This window comes from Xiphophorus couchianus, chromosome 21 (genome assembly GCF_001444195.1).
Source record: "Xiphophorus couchianus chromosome 21, X_couchianus-1.0, whole genome shotgun sequence".
In the NCBI taxonomy this organism is placed as follows: Eukaryota; Metazoa; Chordata; class Actinopteri; order Cyprinodontiformes; family Poeciliidae; genus Xiphophorus; species Xiphophorus couchianus.
Genome location: NC_040248.1, coordinates 891,156 through 911,418, shown reverse-complemented (window position 1 = coordinate 911,418; position 20,263 = coordinate 891,156). Strand labels below are relative to the sequence as shown.

Below are 20,263 nucleotides of genomic sequence, written 5' to 3'. Positions count from 1 at the left end.
ACGTGATACATGACGTTTCACATAACTAGACAAGTGAATGCTTCCGGTTTGGCTCTGTCAAAATAAACTTTCAAATTACAAGAGGGATCTTACAAGAATCAGTGATGCTGAAGTTCAGTGATTCAGCATCACTGAACTTCAACCCGCTGGAGATCATGATCTTTATCTGAAAACTCCTGAAGAAACCAAGTTTCTGAAAAATATTCACAGGAAGATGGTCTGACAGAAAAATGAGAAGAAAACAATCATAATCTTTATTGTAACTCATATTTAGATAAAATATTCCACATCAAAATAAGCAGATTAAATAAAATATACAATTTATTCAAGTAATTAAATTAATTAAACACCGATAATTAATTTAAAACTGAAACTAGAATTCCCCGTGAAGTTGAGCCTGGTTATGCCCCAATTTTGAAGGAGTGAAGCGGAAGTCCTGTCCTTCAGCTAAAGCTAATGCTCCGCTGCTTCCGCGCTGTTTTCCGCCTTCAAACTGCAGGTAAAGTGAAGGCCAGGTGAGTCGGGATGGCGGAGGAGCATTACCTGGAGCTGAGCGAGAACCCGGTCCAGTTTGAGCATGCGTCAAGCGTCAACAACGTCTTCTTCGATGAAGCTAACAAACAGGTGAGCTAACCCGTTAGCCTCTGCTCAGTTAGCAAGCTGTTAGCAAGACTTGGTTTACACCTGGTTACACAGGTAACTAATGATGTGTTTGAATTAGCTGTTTGTAGCAGAATCAGTACCAGCAGGGAGAACAGGTGTATTTTCTTTTAAAACTATTTTAAAAGTTGCGGGACTTTTGTGCCCTGCGTTCTGTCTGCAGGTGTTTGCGGTGCGTTCAGGTGGAGCCACAGGTGTGGTGGTGAAAGGGCCTGATGACAAAAGCAGCGTTGCCTTCAGGTACATCAGATCATATCAGGTTCTAAGCGTGATGAAGCTGTGAAGTGTCCAGAATGAAAAGGTCAAAGGTCAGGCTGATGGTTTTCTCTGCAGGATGGATGATAAAGGGGAGGTGAAGTGCATCAAGTTCTCCATCGGGAACAAGATCCTGGCGGTCCAGCGGACCTCCAAGTCCGTGGTGAGTTCAGGGACCATCTGTATTTGGAGGTAGAAGTTATCTGGGTTCTGTTTGGCTCTGGTTCCTAACCGTCTGACCGCGTTTCCAGGACTTCATCAACTTCATCCCCGACTATCCGCACACAGAGTTCACCCAGGAGTGTAAGGTCAGTCCGACTACAGGTCAAAGGTCATGTAGTGGAGGCGGTTCTGTCCGCTAACTGCTTCTGTTGCTCTTGCAGACGAAGAACGCCAGCGTTCTGGGGTTCTGCTGGACCAGCTGGAACGAGATCGTCTTCATAACGGACCAGGGCATAGAGTTCTACCAGGTCGGTCCGGGTCATTCCCCGGAGACTCGGTTCTGATCCGCAGCTCACCTGTGTGTCCGTGTGTCCAGGTGTTCCCAGACAAGCGCAGCCTGAAGCTGCTGAAGAGTCAGAGCATCAACGTGAACTGGTACCAGTACTGCCCGGAAACGGCCGTGATCCTGCTGTCCACCACGGTGCAGGGCAACGTTCTGCAGCCGTTCGCTTTCCGGGTCCGTCTCTCCTGATCCGCTTCTGGAAGTTCTGGTGTAGCGCAGAACCTTACTGTAATGGCCTTTAAGGAGCTAATAACATTAGCATGCTAACCCCTCAGGTTGTATGATTTCCATGTTTCCCATTAGCATCTTGTATTTCAGGTTGATAGATTTTTTTCAAGATGGCCGCTGTTTTTAACGTTCCCCATTTTCATGACTTGGACAAACTTTGTCACATCATACGTTTTCGACTTTGGTCAACATTTTCATGCAACTATAAAGTAATAAGTAGCAGTTTGAGTCTCACCAACTGGAAGAAGGTGTGGAAGACTGTTGTCTTATTGGTTAGCGTTAGCTTCCACTAACTTTTTGTGTTTATCACTAGTTTAAACCCATTTTTAGGCTTTTAGAAGTTTGATGTTGAGCAAACTTTTATGTTTGTTAACTTATACAATTTTTTATTGTCAGCTGAAAGGAGATGAAGATGGTTGACTGGAGATCAGAGGTCAAGATGTTAGAATTAGCTTCTGCTAATTTGTTTGTTAGCAAGTTAGTAGTTGGTGAATCTAACTTTTTAATGAACTGTGTCCTATAATTACCGCTGGTGTTGGTGTAAAAAATATTCTCCATGACAACCACGGCGGCCATTTTGAAACATGTACAACAGAAAAAAAAAGAAAGAAAGAAAATATACTTGATTTCTATTATTCAAAGTAGGTTATAATCTGACATGAAATAATTTAATCTAATTTGTGATTTTGTGCAAAAATGAATTTACCATGGCGGCCATCTTGAATTTTTCGGTGGCCATGTTAGGTGTAGTGATTTATTTATCTGACATATTGACCATCTTCTTCTCTGTCCTCCAGAACGGAACCATGACCAGGATGACCAAGTTCGAGATTGAGCTGCCGGTCGTCCCCAAACCGGCCAAGCTGACGCTGTCGGAGAGGGACATCGCCATGGCAACCATGTAGGTGGCGGTCCGTTGGGGTGGTTGATGATGATGATGACTGCAGATGAAGCTGAGCGCTCTGTGTGTGTGTGTGTGTGTGTGTGTAGCTACGGCCAGCTGTACGTCATGTACCTGAAGCACCACTCCCGGACGGTGAACAGCCCCGGAGCCGAGGTGGTGCTCTACCACCTGCCCAGGTGAGTCGGCGCTGCGTTCGGAACACCCGGTCCAGGACCGGCCCGGTTCCGACGCCGACCCGTCCCTCTGGTTCTGCTCTGCTCCAGGGAGGGAGCCTGTAAGAAGAGCCACGTCCTGAAGCTCAACACCACCGGGAAGTTCGCCCTGAACATCGTAGACAACCTGATCGTCGTTCACCACCAGAGTTCACAGGTCAGCCGGCCGGACCCGGGACTCGGCAACCGGACTCGGACTTCACTCAGATACAGGACTCGACTTACACTGGTCCCCTAAAGACAGGACTTGTAGCCTGAGACTCGAGTCTTGCTTTGTATTTTCAGCCTCGCTGATTATTTGATGGTAAACTTGTAGATCTGACCTGTGACTCTCCGGGTTTGGACCTGCTACCTGGCGGACTCGTTTCTGACGTGTCCTGATCCGAGTTTTTCTCCGGCAGACGTCTCTGATCTTCGACACCAGGCTGAAGGAACCGGACTGCGCCGTTAACACCCACCAGCCGGTTCTGCCGGCCCGGTCCATCCATCCCTACAGGATTCCTCTGTCAGGTACCCGACCCGGTCAGAACTGCCCTTCGAGTCCACGTTCAAACCTGACTCCGAGTGTTTCTGCAGGTCCGGCTGCCGTCCCGACTCAGCCGCCGGTTCCATGTCAGCTCTGTATCCTTTAGGTCTTGGCATCAGAACCGGGTCAGAACCGCTGACTCGTTAAAACTACGGGTCTGTTTCAGAGAATGACTGGGAAGGCAGAAAGCAGGTCACTTCCTGTTTTAGACGCATTTTAACCTGTTGTGGAAACTCAACGAGGTCAGTGGGATGTTCTTCACCGCCGACAGGAAGTAGACCCGATTCTTTGACCCAGACGTTTATTTTTCATAGAATCACAACGTCTTCTGATTGTTCAAACTTTGACCCAAAAAAAAATGTATTTACTGTTTTCAAACATTTAAGTTGAGGAAAATTCCTGATCAAACAAGTCAAAGGGTTTTTCTCCAGGATTTCATCATTTATTGTTTTATTTTACTTTAGAAATGAAGCAAATTTTATTTATTCATCCTATGAATTTCTGATGATGGTGAGATTCATGATGGAGACATTCAGTTAAGTAAATGAAACAGTAACAAGTTGGGTAGCTCTGCTAACCCACCTCCTTTGCTTTTGCTTCTCTTTTATGAATCTGTCTGGTTAGAAGGATGTTGAAGTAGAGGATGAGATGATGTTGGAGTAGGGGATGAGGTGATGTTGGAGTAGAGGATGAGATGATGATGGAGTAGAGGATGAGGTGATGTTGGAGTAGGGGATGAGGTGATGTTGGAGTAGAGGATAAGATGATGATGGAGTAGAGGATGAGGTGATGTTGGAGTAGAGGATGAGGTGATGTTGGAGTAGAGGATGAGGTGATGTTGGAGTAGAGGATGAGATGATGTTGGAGTAGAGGATGAGATGATATTGGAGTATAGGATGAGATGATATTGGAGTAGAGGATGAGGTGATGTTGGAGTAGAGGATGAGGTGATGTTGGAGTAGAGGATGAGGTGATGTTGGAGTAGGGGATGAGGTGATGTTGGAGTAGGGGACGAGGTGATGTTGGAGTAGGGGACGAGGTGATGTTGGAGTAGGGGACGAGGTGATGATGGAGTAGAGGATGAGATGATGATGGAGTAGAGGATGAGATGATGATGGAGTAGAGGATGAGATGATGTTGGAGTAGAGGATGAGATGATGTTGGAGTAGAGGATGAGGTGATGTTGGAGTAGAGGATGAGGTGATGTTGGAGTAGGGGATGAGGTGATTCTCTGTTATAATTGTTTGAACTTCCTTCTTTATCTCTCTGCGTCTATGAAGCCACTTTAATTCATGTTTGACTCGTTGAGGGTCAAAGGTCACTTCCTTTAAGACGTTTAGTTTGTTTTCCTGAATTCTGACCCAGACTCTTCCTCCTGGAGCGTCTTCCAGCCCGACATCATCATCAGCGCCAGTGAAGGTTTGTCCTCCTCCTGCCAGAGTTAACGGTGGCTGGATTGTTCTGTAACCTCTCACCTGTGCCCCAGGTTACCTGTGGTACCTGCAGGTGAGGTTGCCGCCTACTGTCCACCTGCTGCAGGACAAGGGCAAGCTGATGGACTTCCTGCTGCGGCGGCGGGACTGCAAGATGGTGATCCTGTCAGTGTGCTCTCAGAGTGCGTGTCCCAGTTGTCAGCGTCTCCACCTGCCAGGCGGGAAACTCACGGCTGTTTCTGTTCCAGTTCTGGACGGGCAGGAGAAGGGCAGCCTGCCCGTGGTGGCGACTGTCTTCGACAAGCTCAACCAGGTGTACAAGGAGTACCTGGAGGCGGAGCAGAGCTACACGGCGGTGAGCGCGGGAGTCCCCGGCTCTCTGAACAACCGGCGACCCGGATGGGCTAAACGAGTCTCTGTTGGGTCTGCAGGCCGTGGAGTCGGGTCCGAGTCGAGGAGGCGGCGCCCAGAAGCGGCCGGTCCGGACGCAGGCCGTCATCGACCAATCAGACATGTACACACACGTCCTGTCAGCGTTCACAGAGAGGAAGGTGGGAGGAGCTGGGAGGCATCCCATAATGATCCGTCATCAAAACATGGAGAATTTTTCCTTAAATATCAGATTTTATTCATCTGATGTTCCTGTAGAGGTTCAGCGGTTTGTCGCCCCCACATGGCTGCACGCTGTAACTACACTGTTCTAATCTCATACATATTGTACATAAAAAATACACACACGTTAGTACATTTCCACCAAAATGCTTTAATTTCTATAATTAATTTCACATAAAGTGTTTTTACCTCCAACTAAAACTTATTTATGCTGATTCAAAACTTTAACCTGCCGCAGGACGTGTCCCATAAGTTCATCATCGCCGTGCTGATGGAGTACATCCGCTCCCTGAACCAGAACCAGATCACCGTCCAGGTAAAACGCGGCCGAGTGAGCGCTCCCGCCTCCCGTTTCCCCGTCTTTGATGCCTCTGCCTCTGATTGGTTGCAGCATTACCTGTATGAACTGGTGATCAAGACTCTGGTCCAGAACAACCTGTTCTACATGCTGCACCAGTTCCTGCAGTACCACGTCCTCAGTGACTCCAAACCTCTGGTCAGAACCTCAGCACGACGGCGGCAGCATCATGCTGAGGGGGGCAGCGACCCGACTCAGCTGGTTCTGTTTGGTTCTGTGTTTCAGGCCTGCCTGCTGCTGTCTCTGGAGAGCACCTACCCTCCGGCCCACCAGCTGTCTCTGGACATGCTCAAGGTACAGAACCAAACAGGAACTGGGCCAGAACCAACCAGAACCTCCCCATGCTACACGCTAACCTTCTGTCCATCCTGCTAATCTGTCTCCCTCCATCTTGTCCCTCCAGCGCCTGTCAACGGCTAACGATGAGATCGTGGAGGTTCTGCTGTCCAAGCAGCAGGTTCTGGGCGCGCTCAGATTTATCCGCAGCGTCGGTACGACTGTTAGCCGTTAGCTCCGCAGCTCTTCGACCATATAAGGCCTTCCTGTAACCGTTGACCCGGTTTGTTGACGCAGGTGGCCATGACAACGTGTCGGCCAGGAAGTTCCTGGATGCGGCGCGGCAGACGGGAGACCAGATGTTGTTCTACACCGTGTTCCGGTCGTTCCAGCAGCGGAACCAGCGCCTCCGAGGAAACCCGTCCTTCAACCCAGGTCAGAACCAGAACCTCTGAGGTTCAGAGTGATGCACGGCCGCCATCTTGTTTCCAGCTGGTGTTCATTCAGAGGAAAGATTGAACTAAAATCCTGTTTTTATTTTTTCTGTCATTTAGAATTTCTTTTTGAGAAAGAAGCAGAAATCGATTAAATCAGATTAGCAGCAGTTTAGCGACTGTCATGAGATGCTAATGCTAGCTGGTAGCTGAGTTACAGTGTGATGTGTCGTTACCAGGGGAACACTGTGAGGAGCACGTGGCGCACTTCAAGCAGCTGTTTGGGGAGCAGGCGCTGATGAAGCCGACCACAGTGTGACCCCCCGCCCCCACATGATGACCTCTGACCTCCATAGGACCGGACGGACCCAGCAGAGCCACCAGGAAGGTTCCAGCATCCTCCTCTTCCTCACAGCTTAAATCTCTCTCTGAATAACTCCAGCTGGAAATATCTACACTGCTAATCTGTCATTTATTTCATTATAACTATAAAGTTATTATAACTCCATAAACTGCAGATGATTTTTCTGGAAGATTAGAAAGTGTGAAATGTAACTTTATCCCTAAAATACGGCGACTTTCAGAGCAGAAGCTTTAACATTGTGTAGCTATAAACACATGAGCACTGAAACAGGAAATTAGTATTTGGGTCACCTGTTGTGGGCGGAGCCTGAGCTGCACCTGTATGCAGGGGCGTAAATCCATCTCATTATTGGGGAAAATTTCTTAAGAGCAATTCTGGGGGGGTCGGCAAAGTTACAGTGGAATGTAACGTAAAATGTGGTTTAAAAAGTTTTTAAACTACATTCAAGCTGCAGGATCAAAATGATTAGTGATGCACATCAAACATGTTTTATTCTCAGCAAAAAACCTGCAGAGAAATAAAACTAAAATTTAAATGTTGCTTAGGTACAATTTGTTCAGTCTGGTCTAATCTCTGCTGCACCTTTACAAACATTTAAGGCTCTAAATAAAAAAGCTTTAATGAGTAACTGCTCTTAATAAAATTCATCATAAACATCGATTTATTGAAATGGTTCCCAATACATGTTATGGGCTGTTTAAATTATAACTTAATTTATTTTTAAGCCTTTTTAGTTTTGCCGTATCCTGGATGACTGAGAACCAACAAGTAGATAGAAAATAATATCTGGGGAATATTATAGTTTAAACGTAACATTTAAAGCACCAGGGTTTATATAGAAAAATATTCAGATTTTATTTTGTGGTTTTAAAGGCTCTATGATAAATAAAGTTATAACTTTCTGATTTTTCTATCCGTTCTGGGCTCCACTCTGAGCTGGTCCACTTCCTCAGCTCCTCCTCCAGTTTCAAACTCTAATTAACTAAAAGTTAAAGAGTTAAATATGAATGAGATGTTTGCTGCCTTTAACAAAATAGCTTAAGTCTATGAAACCAGTGTAGCAGTTTTGCTAATAAAGCAGCTTATCAAGATTCAAAGTAATGAAATAACAAACTGCAGAATGATTTTTTATTGATAATGAGTTTCTTCCCACTGAGCAGAAGAAAATAAAATGTTTCTTTTGCTTTAAGTATTTACTTACTGAAGGGTTTTTATTTGTGATGCAGAGCTACAGCTAGCAGCTAGCTAGCAGCTAACAGCTAGCTCTTTACTCCAGCGGTTCTGCCAGCCGGTACCGTTCAGCTGCTGTTGCTCCTCCTACACTTTGGACTGAACCATTGTTCTATTAATGGGAGGGGGGCCTAAAAATGTATTTTTCTGAGATAAATGGCAGATTTTTTGTGTGTGTTTCTTTTGCCTTCTCATATTGATATTATTTAAATGCAAACGTTTCTTCAATGATTTTATTTGGGGGGGGGGGACCATTGTAGACTTTTCCAAGATTGGGGGGTATGACCCCCCGGGTTTTACGCTGATGCCGGTATGAGGCTGCATAACTCTGATGTAAATCTGTGTTCATTATGTAAAATAAATAATTTTAATAAATCTGGATTTTATGTGAACTTAACAGTTTTTCTTCACTGACTGAGAACAATCACAACATTTAAAACTTTACCTCTGTTCACCTGAGCAGGTTTGAAGCTGCAGACATCCTGACAGCCACCAGGGGGCGACGGTGCTCACAAACCACCCGGAGCTCAAGATTACACTTCCTGCAACTAAAACTAATAATTAAAACAAGAAGCTTAACTTTTTTCCTTCAGTAAGTCACAAATCTTCTATAAAAACTTGTGGCTCCTTCAGACTCAAAGCCTGAAGCAGCCTGGAGACTGCAGCTGGACACAAAATGGTTCATAAAGTAGGTTTGGGAAGAAAATAATGCAGCAAATTTTCTACAAATAAAATTCAGCTGAAATCTAATAAAATGCAGTTATTTTATGGTTATTATAATCCAGGATGTGGATGTTTGCACAAAGCTCTACCCAACAGGATGATTTTTGATAAAACTCTTGAAAACATTCCAATAATCTGAAGCTGCACAATATAAACCTGTTGACCAACAGGGGGCAGGACTGAGCCGGCTAACCATCAGATTAGCCGTTTAACCTAATTTAAAAAGCTTCATTCTGACCACTTGAAGATTAAAGTTAACTAAGCAGATATTTATAATACCAAAACTTGGCACTTTATGCACATTATTCCTACAAAAACCTCTGAAAAACCTTAAAAGCAAAGATGCTACATTAGCCTAACCTACTGCCGTATTAGCATGTTTAGCTTCAAGTTAAATTAACGTCTGGGGGAAAAAACTCAAAATATTAAGAGTCTGTTATAATCTGAGAAGGGATTGATGCAACTAGAATATTAAAAGGAGCTACATTAACTTTTATTATAGATAATAAACTTACATAAGTTCAGTCCCGCTGGTTTCTTCTCTGACTCGAACAGCTCCAGGTTCAGGTAATTCTCCTACACTGCCCCCATCTGGCGGCGCACAGAACTGCATGTCTTTTTTTAAATTTATTATATTTTTGCGGCTTGAAATTTGTTTAATATTTCATAACCAGATCATTGGGACATATTTAAAGTGTTTTGAAGCCAACAACACAAACTTTTTAAAAAAAAATTTGAATCACTTAACCTATAGTAGAAGATTAGGGCCACTTCCAGCCACACTACAGAAAACATCTAGTTGATGCCTCTTCAGTCATGTTTGCGGCTTTCAGCCTCGAGGGGATGTCTTTAGGTGGCGTCCAACTTCCACTGGACGTTTTGACCTTTAACCCCAACACCCTCCAGTCACTGCTTGTCCTCTCTTGGTCTCTAGCTGAACTGCTCCTGTTCTAGCTGCCTAGCTGCTCCTTCTGCTGCCTCCCCCAGCCCGTGGACAGCAATCTGACCCTCCTTGCTGCTACTCCCAGAGCTGTGAGTCTTTCACACTGTCCTGTGGGACCGTCGGTTCAATCAGGAAGATCTTCTTTGACTCCTCCAACCACAAAAACCTCATCGTGTCTCTGTGATGTCTTCACAAGCTGCATAAAGTCTGGCCTCCTTCCCAGCTCCACTCTTGATTGTGTAATCTCAGTCATGGACTAAAAGTCGAGATGCTTTTGGGAAAGCATCCTGGGAAAAAGTGACAGGCAGACATTTTGAGACTGAAGGAAACATTGGCACCTCTACAGCGAGGCCCGACTGATTAACTCTACACCACGGGTTTCTCAAATCCAGGCCTGAAGACGCGGCGTTAGCTGCATCTTTGCTTCAACACACCTGAATCCATCAGGTCATTGGTGAACTTCAATGCATGATGAGTTAATTCAGCCATCTGATTTTTTTCCATTTTTTCCTCCGAAGAGTTTTTGCGGCGCTAGTGGCTCGTATTTTTTCCACAGTAGGCAGACAGGAAGGAGGGCGAGGAGAGGGGGGGAGACATGCGGTAAAGGTCGTCGGGACCGGGAGTCGAACCCGCGACGTCCGCGTCGAGGCCTAAGGCCTCCAAATGTGGGGCGTGCTAACCCACTGCACCACCACAGCACGCCCCAGGGACACTTCTTAAAGTTGCAGAACACCAGATGTCAAAGCCCAGATTAAAGGGCCCTTTGCCCTTTTTGGGTTGTTTTCCATTACAGTGGAATAAGTGCTCTAGTGAATGTGTCGTCATCTAGTTGGTCCCAGAGTCTGAAAAGTAGCAAAATGTGATCTATACTTGACACAACCGATGGGGGAGATGGAAGTTATGTTGGACATTCTGCTCAGTTGTACCTTTTTTAAAATGGCGGGTTGGCTTGTTGAAAGGGAGTCGAGCTCATGACTCAATCAGTGACTGTCAGTCTTCTGATGTTTTCAGTCTAACCCAGTGACTGAATCATGACCATTACTAGAGAAAAACCTTTAAATCGTCCTTATAGACTCAAAGAGCCACAGTCAGTAGGTTCTAGAGAAGTTCTAGAGATTCTACAGAGAAATAGAATAATCCATCTTTGGGTTCTTGAAGAGATGGACATTTGAAGATCTTCTTGACCACAGAACCAAGAGCTGGAACATCAACAGATTGTCACCAAACGTTCCTACGGTACTGAAGATTTAAAGTTGCAGTGACACCAGACCTGTTTAGACCAACTTCAGTCCGTTTGCCTAGAAAGTCCAGTTCAGTTGGTGAGGTGTGAATGCTAATCGACCTCTGACCTCTGGTCCTCCAAACCTCAGTCTGGGTTTGGTTGAAGTGAACTTTGGTTCGGTTTGAATGTGAACGTCAAGCGGACCGGAAACCGCTCCAAAAGCAGTAAGTGGACTACAGCACAGGGCATTCTGGGTAAATACAACCAAAGCTAACATGCTAGCCTAGCGCTATCAGCAGAAATGGCTCCTGGTCTTTAGCCAAAGACTAAAGAGAAATCCTCCAACACTAAAATCTGACGCCTCCATCTTGTTTCCATCTGGTGAAGAAGGAAGTTGCTCTCAGTGTCTTCAGAGGTTTTTGTGTCGTTTCCTTCAGTGGTTTTTGGTGCAGCGCCCCCACAGGCCAGGAGGGGAACAGGTTGGTTTGACTCAGTGAGAAGGAGAACTGAGTCTATCAGGTGTTAAATAGCCTTAATGAAAGAACTTAAAGGCCCAGAATCCGGTTCCGACGATGAAAGAAGACAGAAGTATGACCCGTGTTGATTCACACACCTTTCCTTTACATAATCTTTATTGCTTTTTCTTATTGGGTTGAATACAGAGGAGGCTTACATCTCTAGACTCTGTGAAACACTGTCATGTTGTTAACAGCAGGGGACAGAAAAAGATCCAGACTGTGTATTTATAATGCTTTGTGATTGAGGTCCAGTACACAAAGAAAAAGTCATTAAATAAAACAAAAAAGGCTTCAGATCAGAGAGTTTGGAGACCAAAAATCGAACCACATTTTCTGTGCCTGGTAACGACGAGTTCACAGTCAAGTGCTAAATGTAGTGATTTACAGATCTGAATCATGATGTCATCTTTAAAAAAGACAAAGTAATCTGGACAAGCTGCGACTCAGGAGGAAAACAACAAGAAGCATTTCAAATCATGGATTTGTGAAAGACCCTGAGAGCGAGATTATATAGATTTTGATATTTTTATATGTGTGTAGCACAAGAAGTGATGGAGAAAGGAGAAATCATCCATAATGAACAAATTAGATTAACATGCAAAAAAAATCTAACCTAAAACTCACCCTTTAATTAATCACAATAGATTTTCACAGTTTTATATGCATTTATGTCATATACGAAAACTAAAAATAAACAGAACCAACAGACCCAGACAGACTGTTCTCGACTCACACAGGAAAATCTACATAAAGCTTTTGGATTCAGAAGGATTCTTATTGCTAGTCCGAGTCTCTCCTGCCGGGCCCTTGAGCAAGCCGGTCGGGCCACAACAACAAAAACACCAGATCCTCAACAACTCTGCAGCATAAATGTGACATTTTAATACATGGCTTCTTCTCAAGTCATTGCAGACAATTAAACTCACACACAGAAACATGCCTGGGCTCCAAATAAATACAATAAAAACAGTCCATGTGCATTCGAATGGAAGTCCAGTATTCATATGGCCGCACACACAGACGGGACAGACATGGAGACAAACCCCCCGAGGACAGGGAGGACACAGGAAGCGGACAAGACAGAAACCATCGAGAGAGAAAGGGCCGCTCCTTTACCGACCTCTGCAGGAAGTTGAATTCATGAGAAAAGCACAGCTAACACCAACAACAGAAGCTAACGAAGCCCGTTAGCATCTTAAATCAAAATACATTTCAGATTAAACATAAAGATATTTATGGACTATATTCACAACTTAATTATTAAAAAATAGTTTATGTTTTTTACTAAAGAGTAAAGGTAAGGTTTAGCATTAGCTTCACTTCAACGTTAGCGCTAACTTTGTTTGCAGGTTTGTGAAAATTAGTCTCAAATTTGCACATTTTGCAAATAATTTGGTGGTAATTTTATTTCATCTCAGGTAAAAAGAAAAGTTACAATAATTGTTTCCTGCTTAGTTTCAGTGAACCAGAGTTAGCCTATTAGCCACGTCCCATATTCACTAAGAATTAAAACATTTATCTACAAATCTCTGCAAAATAGTTTTAGAAAGAAAAATAAGTAATAAAAATTCATATGACAGAATTTCATTCCTAAACACAAAGATTTATTGTTTTTGTAACAGTTCAGCTAGCCTGGTTGAACCGCTGCAGCAGCTAGCTTGGTTGAACCGCTGCAGCAGCGGTTTTTATCCGTTAGCTTTGCTAGCATCAACAACGTTACATGTTTGGGTAAATTAATACCAAACTGGTAAATTTCATCAAACAGAATTTGCTCATCATAATGAAAGAAAAACTGAATCCAATTTTTGACTGAAATCTAAGACTAAAACGAAACAGCGACCTGTTAGCGTGTTAGCCGAGTAGCATCTTGACTAAAACCCATCAAACCATTTTCTTATCTTCAATTAATCAAAAATTAAACTGAAAACATCCAGTTTAGATTTTATTTAGCCTTTTTTTTTTTTTACATATTAGCATAAAGAGTAAGCAACAAATTAGCTAAAGAAGCTTTTAGCAGCTCGCTAGCTGGTGTTAGCAACCTCAGGTAGAAAATTACAACTCAACAGCTTTTTTAAGCTTCAGATACCTGATTAATGGTTGAACATAATTATTAAGTAAAGTTTTTGAAGTCATAAAGTCCAGTTGTTTGTTGCAGAAGCAGCTAAAGAGGCCGAGCCTTTCTCTCCTGACTAGTTAGTAGTACGAACAGAAGAGGTGGTAGTATTAGGTTTGGAAAACGTTAGTGCCAGTTCAGGGCAGCGATGAGCCAATCGGAGCGGTTCCGCTTCTCTAATCCTTGATTTGTCTCTAATGAAGAATCATTAGAGACATTAGAGAATCATTAAACAACCGACCATCACCGCCGTACAGTTCCAATATAAGCCACTGAGGTTTGATTTGCTTATGAGGTCATCTAATATTAAAAAAGAAAATGTACAAGAAGCAAAGTTTTCTACACACAAGCAAGAAAAGAAGAGACAGCCAGGCTACCGTCCCTCTGCTAAGGTTGGTGCTAATGGACGTTTAGCCCTTTAAGAACATGTGCAGCAGGTTTCAGACACCAAATAGTGTTCACACCAACCTGTTTTATTCTTTATAAACCCATCCGCTGTCACCTATCTTCTTCTGGAAACCAATGATTGTCTCTAATGCTCAGCTGAAGACCTTTGGGGTCAGCTGTAAAGGAAATACGCGTTGAGGCGGACCCTCAGAGAGGAGATGAAACCAGACAGGACGCAGGAAACGCCAGACAGACGATAATACTGTAGGGGAATAAATGCAGGTTTAACTGAGCTGAAGGTCAGATTGTCTGGATGAAGCTACACTGATCTAGAGTCGTCCCGTTCTGAGACACGGAGCTGAAAACACTTCGAGACAGCGTGTCTGTCTGAGCCAAGAAACACCTCCGACATCGCCTCGTTAGCGGCCGTTAGCAGCCGTTAGCGGCGGCCGCCTCGGTTTAACCGGGCGACCCGGGAGGAAGACGTTGGATTTTCAGGGCTGCGTCCGGAGCTGCGCTAACAGCTTCAGTTAAAAAGCAAAAGTTGAGGTAAACTGAACCTGAAACAGGCGTTAGTGCCGCTACGTGTTAGCATGTCGGAGGCCCTGCAAGTTAAAAACAAACACTAGGGGGCGACGATGAGAGACAGGCCAGAGACAGGCCACATTCACACTCAAAAACACAAAAACAAAACGTTCAATTTGTTCAGTTAAAAAAAGAAAATCCACAAAACGAGAAGCCCCCCCCCAAACACACCTAAATATGAATGCAAACATGCAGAAAGAGCCGAGCGCGGTGAGCGGCGAGCGGCGTGCGGCGCTGCACGGCGCGGAATCAACTGAGAATCATGATGAGAGAAACGCCTCTGGGGGGGGATAGTGTGATGGGTTTAAACAGGAACGACGGCGTCCCCCCCCCAGACACTCGGATCAGTCTGAAGGTTTCCATGCAGAGATGGCGGTTAAACCGGCAGGTTTCCAGTTACAACAGCTTTCCTCAGTCCCACCGCCAGCCGCCATTTTATTCAGTCTAAATCTGAAACATGATGTTCAAACCGGAGCAAACAGAAGTCCGTCGCCGCTCCGGTTCGACCCGAACAGTTCCCAAGTCCGTCCGCGTCTCCAAGTTGATCATCGATTCTCAAAACACAAATCTAGAACAATAAATCGTAATCATTTATTCTTTTTATTGCTGAAATATAGATTTCCCGCACAAAAATAGTAAATCACTGTCATCATAAAAAGCTATAAAAATTTAGATCCATCCTCCGGAATAACGCAGATAAAGATATAGCAACAAAAACATCTTTAGAAGTCGGACTAGTAGTAAGGCACTTCAAGAAAACGAGGTTCTGTCTTTCGGGAGAAGATTTTACGCTCTGGTTTTTGCATCATCATCATCGTCGTCGTCGTCCTTCGTCGTATGGCACTGCGGTGATGGGTCCCTCAGTCTACGCCCACCAGGGGGGGCTCTCCGTTGGGCAGCCGGCGCTCCAGCGGCGGCTTGCTGTGGATCTCCAGCAGCCCCTGGATGAAACCGTCCGCCGCGGCGCCCCCTGCTGGGCAGTTGGTGGGATCTTTGGCGCCGTCTGGTGGTGCGGGTGAGTCGGTGCTGGTGCTCGTCTTTGATTCAGTAGCTTGGTGGGGGTCGGCGCAGGGCGGCGGGGCCGGGTCGAACCGTTTCTCCACGTCTTCCTCCTCCGCCGACCCGGAACCCTCCCGCTGACCTTCGACCTCCTCCTTGGAGTCCTCCTCCTCCTCCAGCTCCTTGGCCCCCGCCACGCCGCTGCCGCACTCGCTCTCGTTCTCGGACGGCGGGCAGGTGGAGGTGGGGGTGGGGGCGCAGGAGTCTCCGTCCTCGCTGGCGTCGCCGTCGGCGCCGCGCGGCCGCAGGTGGATCCGCTGGTGGCGGACCAGGCTGTGCTTCAGGGTGAAGGTCCGCTCGCACGTCTGGCACTGGTAGGGCCGCTCGCCTGGGGACAGACACAACGTCACGCTGCAGCACAGACAGAGGAGGGAGTCACCATGGCAACCACAGCTTCCTCCCTCCACCAAGAACCTGAGCTAAGGGGCGGAGCCTATCTGCAATGGAGGCGGGGTCTATCTACCATGTAGGCAGGTCTATCTGATCTGGGGGTGGGGCCTATCTGCCATGGGGGCGGGGCCTATATACCCTGGGGGCGGGGTCAAGGTACCTGTGTGTGACCTCATGTGTCTCGTCAGGTCCTGCAGAGACCAGAATCTTTTCCCGCACTCGGTGCAGATCTTCTTCCTCTTGTCCACCCTTCCTCCCTCGTTGTTCTTTGGTTCAGACGCCTCTTCGTCGCTCCTCTCCTCTTTCTCCTTCTCCTCCTCCGACTCTCCGCTCTCGCCTCCGTCGCTCTCTCCTTCCCGTTCTCCTCCGTCCTCCTCCTCCATCTCCGCCTCCTTCTCCTCTGCCTCAGCAGCTCTGCTCTCCTCCTCCTCCTCCTTCGCAGGCAAAGGACCCTCCTCTTCCTCCGTCACCGCCGCCGCCTGCTCCTCCTCTGAGAGGTGCGCCCTCTCGTGGCGAGCCAGAGTCATTGCGTAGCGGAAACTCTTTGTACAAACCCGACAGACGTGTTTGTAGTCGGGCTGCTGCTTCCCTGCTGGGCTGCTGGCCGAGGAAGAGGAGGGCGCCGGCTTGTCCTGCTCTTCGGGGATCTCTGGGGTGTCTTGGGGCGCAGCTGAAGGAGATGGGGGGCGTGGCTCTTCTGGAGGGGCGGAGCTTGAGGAGGAAGTGGAAAGCTTAAAGTCGATGAGCTTCTTGCCAAAGTTCAGGTCGAGACTCTTGTTGCTGTGGCAGTCGTCGTCGTCCGTGTTCTCGGCCTGAAGGAGCAGGAAGACATGTTGGTTATGCTAGAGATGCTATTCGCTTTGCTACCATCTGGTGGTTGGAGTGTGAACTGCATGTGGTTTATGGGAGGCAGAAGGCTGAAATCGGCCGACTGTGTGGAATTAGACTATCTGTAAATTCACCAGAATTATAAAAACAAGTTTTATTTTGGGTTTCAGACTTTTTAGCGTCAGAAATGAGTAAAACTGAATCGTCGTTAAATCAAAGAATTATTTTAGACTTTTATGATAAATAATAATGACATAAATATGAAACCTATGACTGTTTATTTTAAAAGCCTGTAGGACTGAACTTTCTGTATTTAGATGCATTTTAAAACAGAGGTCTCAGATGTGGGGTCGCGACCCCTGGGCGTGTGGCAGACACCAAGTGGGGGGTCAGAATCATGTGACCCCTGAAGGCCAACATTAAATATAAAGTGAAATAAAAAACCATTAAATACCATTTTAATGGTAATAATAGAATTATTTGACTCTGCAGATTAATCTCAGGTGTGTTTTGTGTGTGCAGGTAGAAAATTAGCATCACAAAGTTAGCTGTGTAGCTAGTTAGCATCATAGCTACATTTAGGCTAATGGTGAGTTAGTAGTGTTCAAATGAATCTAGTTAATTTAACATCTAACAGAACAGAGGTAATAACTTAATTAGATATAAAATCAGGCATTATGATTTCAGCCGAGGATTTAAAGGGACAGTAAATGTTTTGGTTTTAGCCCTGAATCTTGTCTGACAGGCTGTTACCTTGCTGCTCTGCGGAGGCTGTTTTGCTGCTGCTCCTTTGGTCTCTGGCGCCCCCTGTTGGTCAGGCTGCTCAGTGGTTTCTGTGTATTGTTGCTCTGCAGATGGACTGCAGCCTGAGGCACGAACGTTAGCGTTAGCATTAGCTTACTGTTTACAGTTGAGGTATTAATAGATTGAACTGTTTTCGTTGGCTGACCTTGGCTTGCTTTGGGGGTGGGGCTTAGCGGAGTGATGTCAGAATGGGCGGGACTGTTGGCCGTGGAGGCGGGGCCTGATTCTGGGGCGAGGTCCTTGGTTTCTGGTGGCAGCTGCTCCGTCTCTGATTGGCTCTCTGCAGAAACACAAAGGAACCGTGAAGAGGAGGAACCCGGGGTTCTCAACATGAGGCTCAGGGTGGCAGCGGTGGACCGGGTCATAAACCGCAGGGGAGCGTGGTCGGGGCCCGTACCGGCGCTCTCCTGTGAGCCGTCGTCCCCCTCCTTCTTCACGATGGCGCCGTTGCGCCGCAGCGTCCGGTGCGTCACGCCGTGCTTGCGCAGCAGGTGGCGCTCACAGTTGGACTTGGTGGAGAAGAAGGCGTCGCAGCGCGGACACGGGAACGGCTTCTGGCCTGAAGGAGACGGAGAGACGCTTCAGTTGGCCGCCTGGTTTCCTGCCGCTCTGCTGTAGCAGTCTGTGCGGCGGGTTACCTGTGTGCGTCAGCATGTGTCTCTGCAGCGAACTCATCCAGGGGAACACGCGTGGGCAGAACGGGCAGGTCATCTTCTGGACCGAGTTGGAGTAGGCGTTCTTCTTTCCTTTAGTCTGAGGAACCGTCATGGCCGCCGCCGGCTTCCCCTCCTCGCTCGCCCTGGACTCCCTCTCCTCCACTCCGGTGGCTGCAGTTCGTTCCGTCGCCGCCGGCGCCGTCTCGGGCCTCTTCGCCGGCTCGGCCGCGCTGGTCTGCAGGTAGGTGCTGAACTTGTTGGCGTCGGTCGTGGCGAGCATCTTCTCCACGCTGGCGAACTCTCCGCTGGATTCTAGGTCGATGGCGCCACTCGCCGCCTTCTCCCTCGCCGCCAGAGAGGCCGGCTTCTTCCGCGCCCGCCGCCTGTGAGGAGAGGAAGAGTCAGACGCCGCAGATGGTGGCGCAGTACGGCAGAAGGAGGGGAAGTACCTGGAGGATCCGTCGGACACGTCGTCGCTGGGCGGGTCCGGGGCGGCGGGTCCGGAGGCTTCGGTATCGTGCTGCGAGGACGGCGCCGCGGTCTGGGCGGCGCCGTCCAGCATGCCCTGCGCTGCGGACACGGAGCTGATGATCTGAGCGATAGAGGCCAGCGGCGCCAAGTCCTTCACCGAGGGTGGCGAGGAGGCGGAGGGTTTGGGCAGCAGCGGTTTGAGGCGCTGCGACCGGCTGGCGGCGGGAGGCAGCTGGTAGCAGCCCGTCAGGGGCGGAGCTTGCACAGGAAGAACGGCGCCCGCCGCCTTCTCCTCTGGAGAAGCAGCGAGCTGCTGTTCCACGGTGGCGCTCTGCTCCGTCTTCAGCTCTGTGCCGTCGCCGGCCTCCCGGCGCTGACGCTTGCTGGGGATGGACAGGTCGATGGGCTGGTCCGGGTCGGCGCTGTCAAAGCCGTGCGAGGCGTTCTCCGTCTTGATGGCCGGAGACGCCGTCCGGCTGCCCCGCCCCTTGGCGGAGAAGTCGAGCGGCTGGTCAAGCTCCGCTGGGTACAGCAGCTCCTCCGCCTTCACCGCTCCCAGGCCGTTCAGTGCTGCGCCGTCGGCGGCAGAGGGCAGCAGCGTGGTGATGTGTCCCTCGATCTCGCGCTCCTGCACCTCTGGGTGCTGCTTCAGCAGGTGGTGGATGCAGTTCCGCTTGGCCAGGAAGGCGGCGCCGCAGCGCCGGCACTCAAACGGCTTCCTCTGGCAGCCGTTGTGCGTCCGCAGGTGGATCTGCAGTGCGCGGTACGTCTTCAGGCCCTCGCCGCAGAACCGGCAGGTGGTCTCGCAGCCCGTCTCCGCCTCCTGCGTGGTGGTCGCCGTGGTGATGCCGGCGCCGCTGCTGAAGGTGACGTACTTGATGTTCTTCTCGATGTCCTTCCTGGACGTCTTGGCGTGCTTCTTCCTGAGGTGGCGCTCGCAGTTGGCCTTGACAGTGAAGGGGTAGTGGCACATGCGGCAGACGTACGGCCGCTCGCCGCTGTGCGTGCGTAAGTGGCGGATCAGCGTGGCCTTGTCCGGCGCCACGTAGTCGCACATGTTGCACTGGTGGGGCAGGATGCCGAGGTGGAAGCGCATGTGGGCCTGCAGGGCACCGGAGACGGCGAACACCTGGTCACAGAAGCGGCAGGGGAACGAGCCTTTAGCCGAGGCGCCGGTGCTCCCCGCTTTGACTCCCGCCTTCCTGATGCTTAGCCCCGCCTCCTCCTGGAGCGGCGTGGTGGCAGCAGGCGGCGAGTCGGACAGCGGCGTGTTGGCGTCGCCCATCGACTCGGCCTCCATGTGAGCCCCGCCACCCGCCGAGGAGGAGGAGGGCGTCTTGAAGATGGAGGGAGTGGGCGGAGGCAGGCTGGGGCTGATGCAGCCCAGTGAGGCCTGCTGGGAGCTCTGCAGGGGCGGAGGGGTGGTGGTGCTGAGGCTGGAGCGGGGGCTGATGGGAGGCTTGGGCTTCAGCGGCGGCATCGCCTTCTGACCCGAGAGCTGACCTGGAGGACGGAACCAGTTAGAGAGCAGAACCGGTCTGGAGGTCAGACTGGGAGAAGCTGGTGA

General features: G+C 48.4%; 2 protein-coding genes across 3 annotated transcripts in view; one reads left to right on the top strand and one right to left on the bottom strand.

Annotated features, from left to right (window-relative positions):
* The first annotated feature begins 401 nt into the window (after positions 1 to 401).
* On the top strand, positions 402 to 8,394 carry rmc1 (regulator of MON1-CCZ1). Its single transcript, XM_028004426.1, has 21 exons — positions 402 to 624; positions 824 to 900; positions 994 to 1,078; positions 1,167 to 1,223; positions 1,299 to 1,385; positions 1,454 to 1,594; positions 2,446 to 2,549; positions 2,639 to 2,728; positions 2,816 to 2,921; positions 3,166 to 3,274; positions 3,341 to 3,385; positions 4,656 to 4,709; positions 4,777 to 4,905; positions 4,972 to 5,078; positions 5,155 to 5,274; positions 5,574 to 5,651; positions 5,727 to 5,831; positions 5,919 to 5,987; positions 6,097 to 6,184; positions 6,267 to 6,404; positions 6,643 to 8,394. Exons 1-21 carry the CDS (start codon positions 526 to 528, stop codon positions 6,720 to 6,722), a joined length of 1,968 nt encoding a protein of 655 aa, XP_027860227.1. The 5' UTR covers positions 402 to 525; the 3' UTR covers positions 6,723 to 8,394.
* A 3,091-nt stretch (positions 8,395 to 11,485) lies between these two features.
* Positions 11,486 to 20,263, bottom strand: part of rreb1a (ras responsive element binding protein 1a) — a 39,513-nt gene continuing 30,735 nt past the window's right edge. For both annotated transcript variants that reach the window (XM_028004295.1, XM_028004296.1), the window contains exons 13-19: positions 18,675 to 20,199; positions 18,208 to 18,608; positions 17,967 to 18,128; positions 17,715 to 17,849; positions 17,519 to 17,631; positions 16,098 to 16,749; positions 11,486 to 15,875 (exon numbers count right to left, since the gene is read on the bottom strand). In XM_028004295.1, the coding sequence (XP_027860096.1) occupies positions 15,349 to 15,875; positions 16,098 to 16,749; positions 17,519 to 17,631; positions 17,715 to 17,849; positions 17,967 to 18,128; positions 18,208 to 18,608; positions 18,675 to 20,199 (3,515 nt within the window). In that variant the 3' untranslated portion in view covers positions 11,486 to 15,348. The remainder of the gene's footprint in view (positions 15,876 to 16,097; positions 16,750 to 17,518; positions 17,632 to 17,714; positions 17,850 to 17,966; positions 18,129 to 18,207; positions 18,609 to 18,674; positions 20,200 to 20,263) is intronic.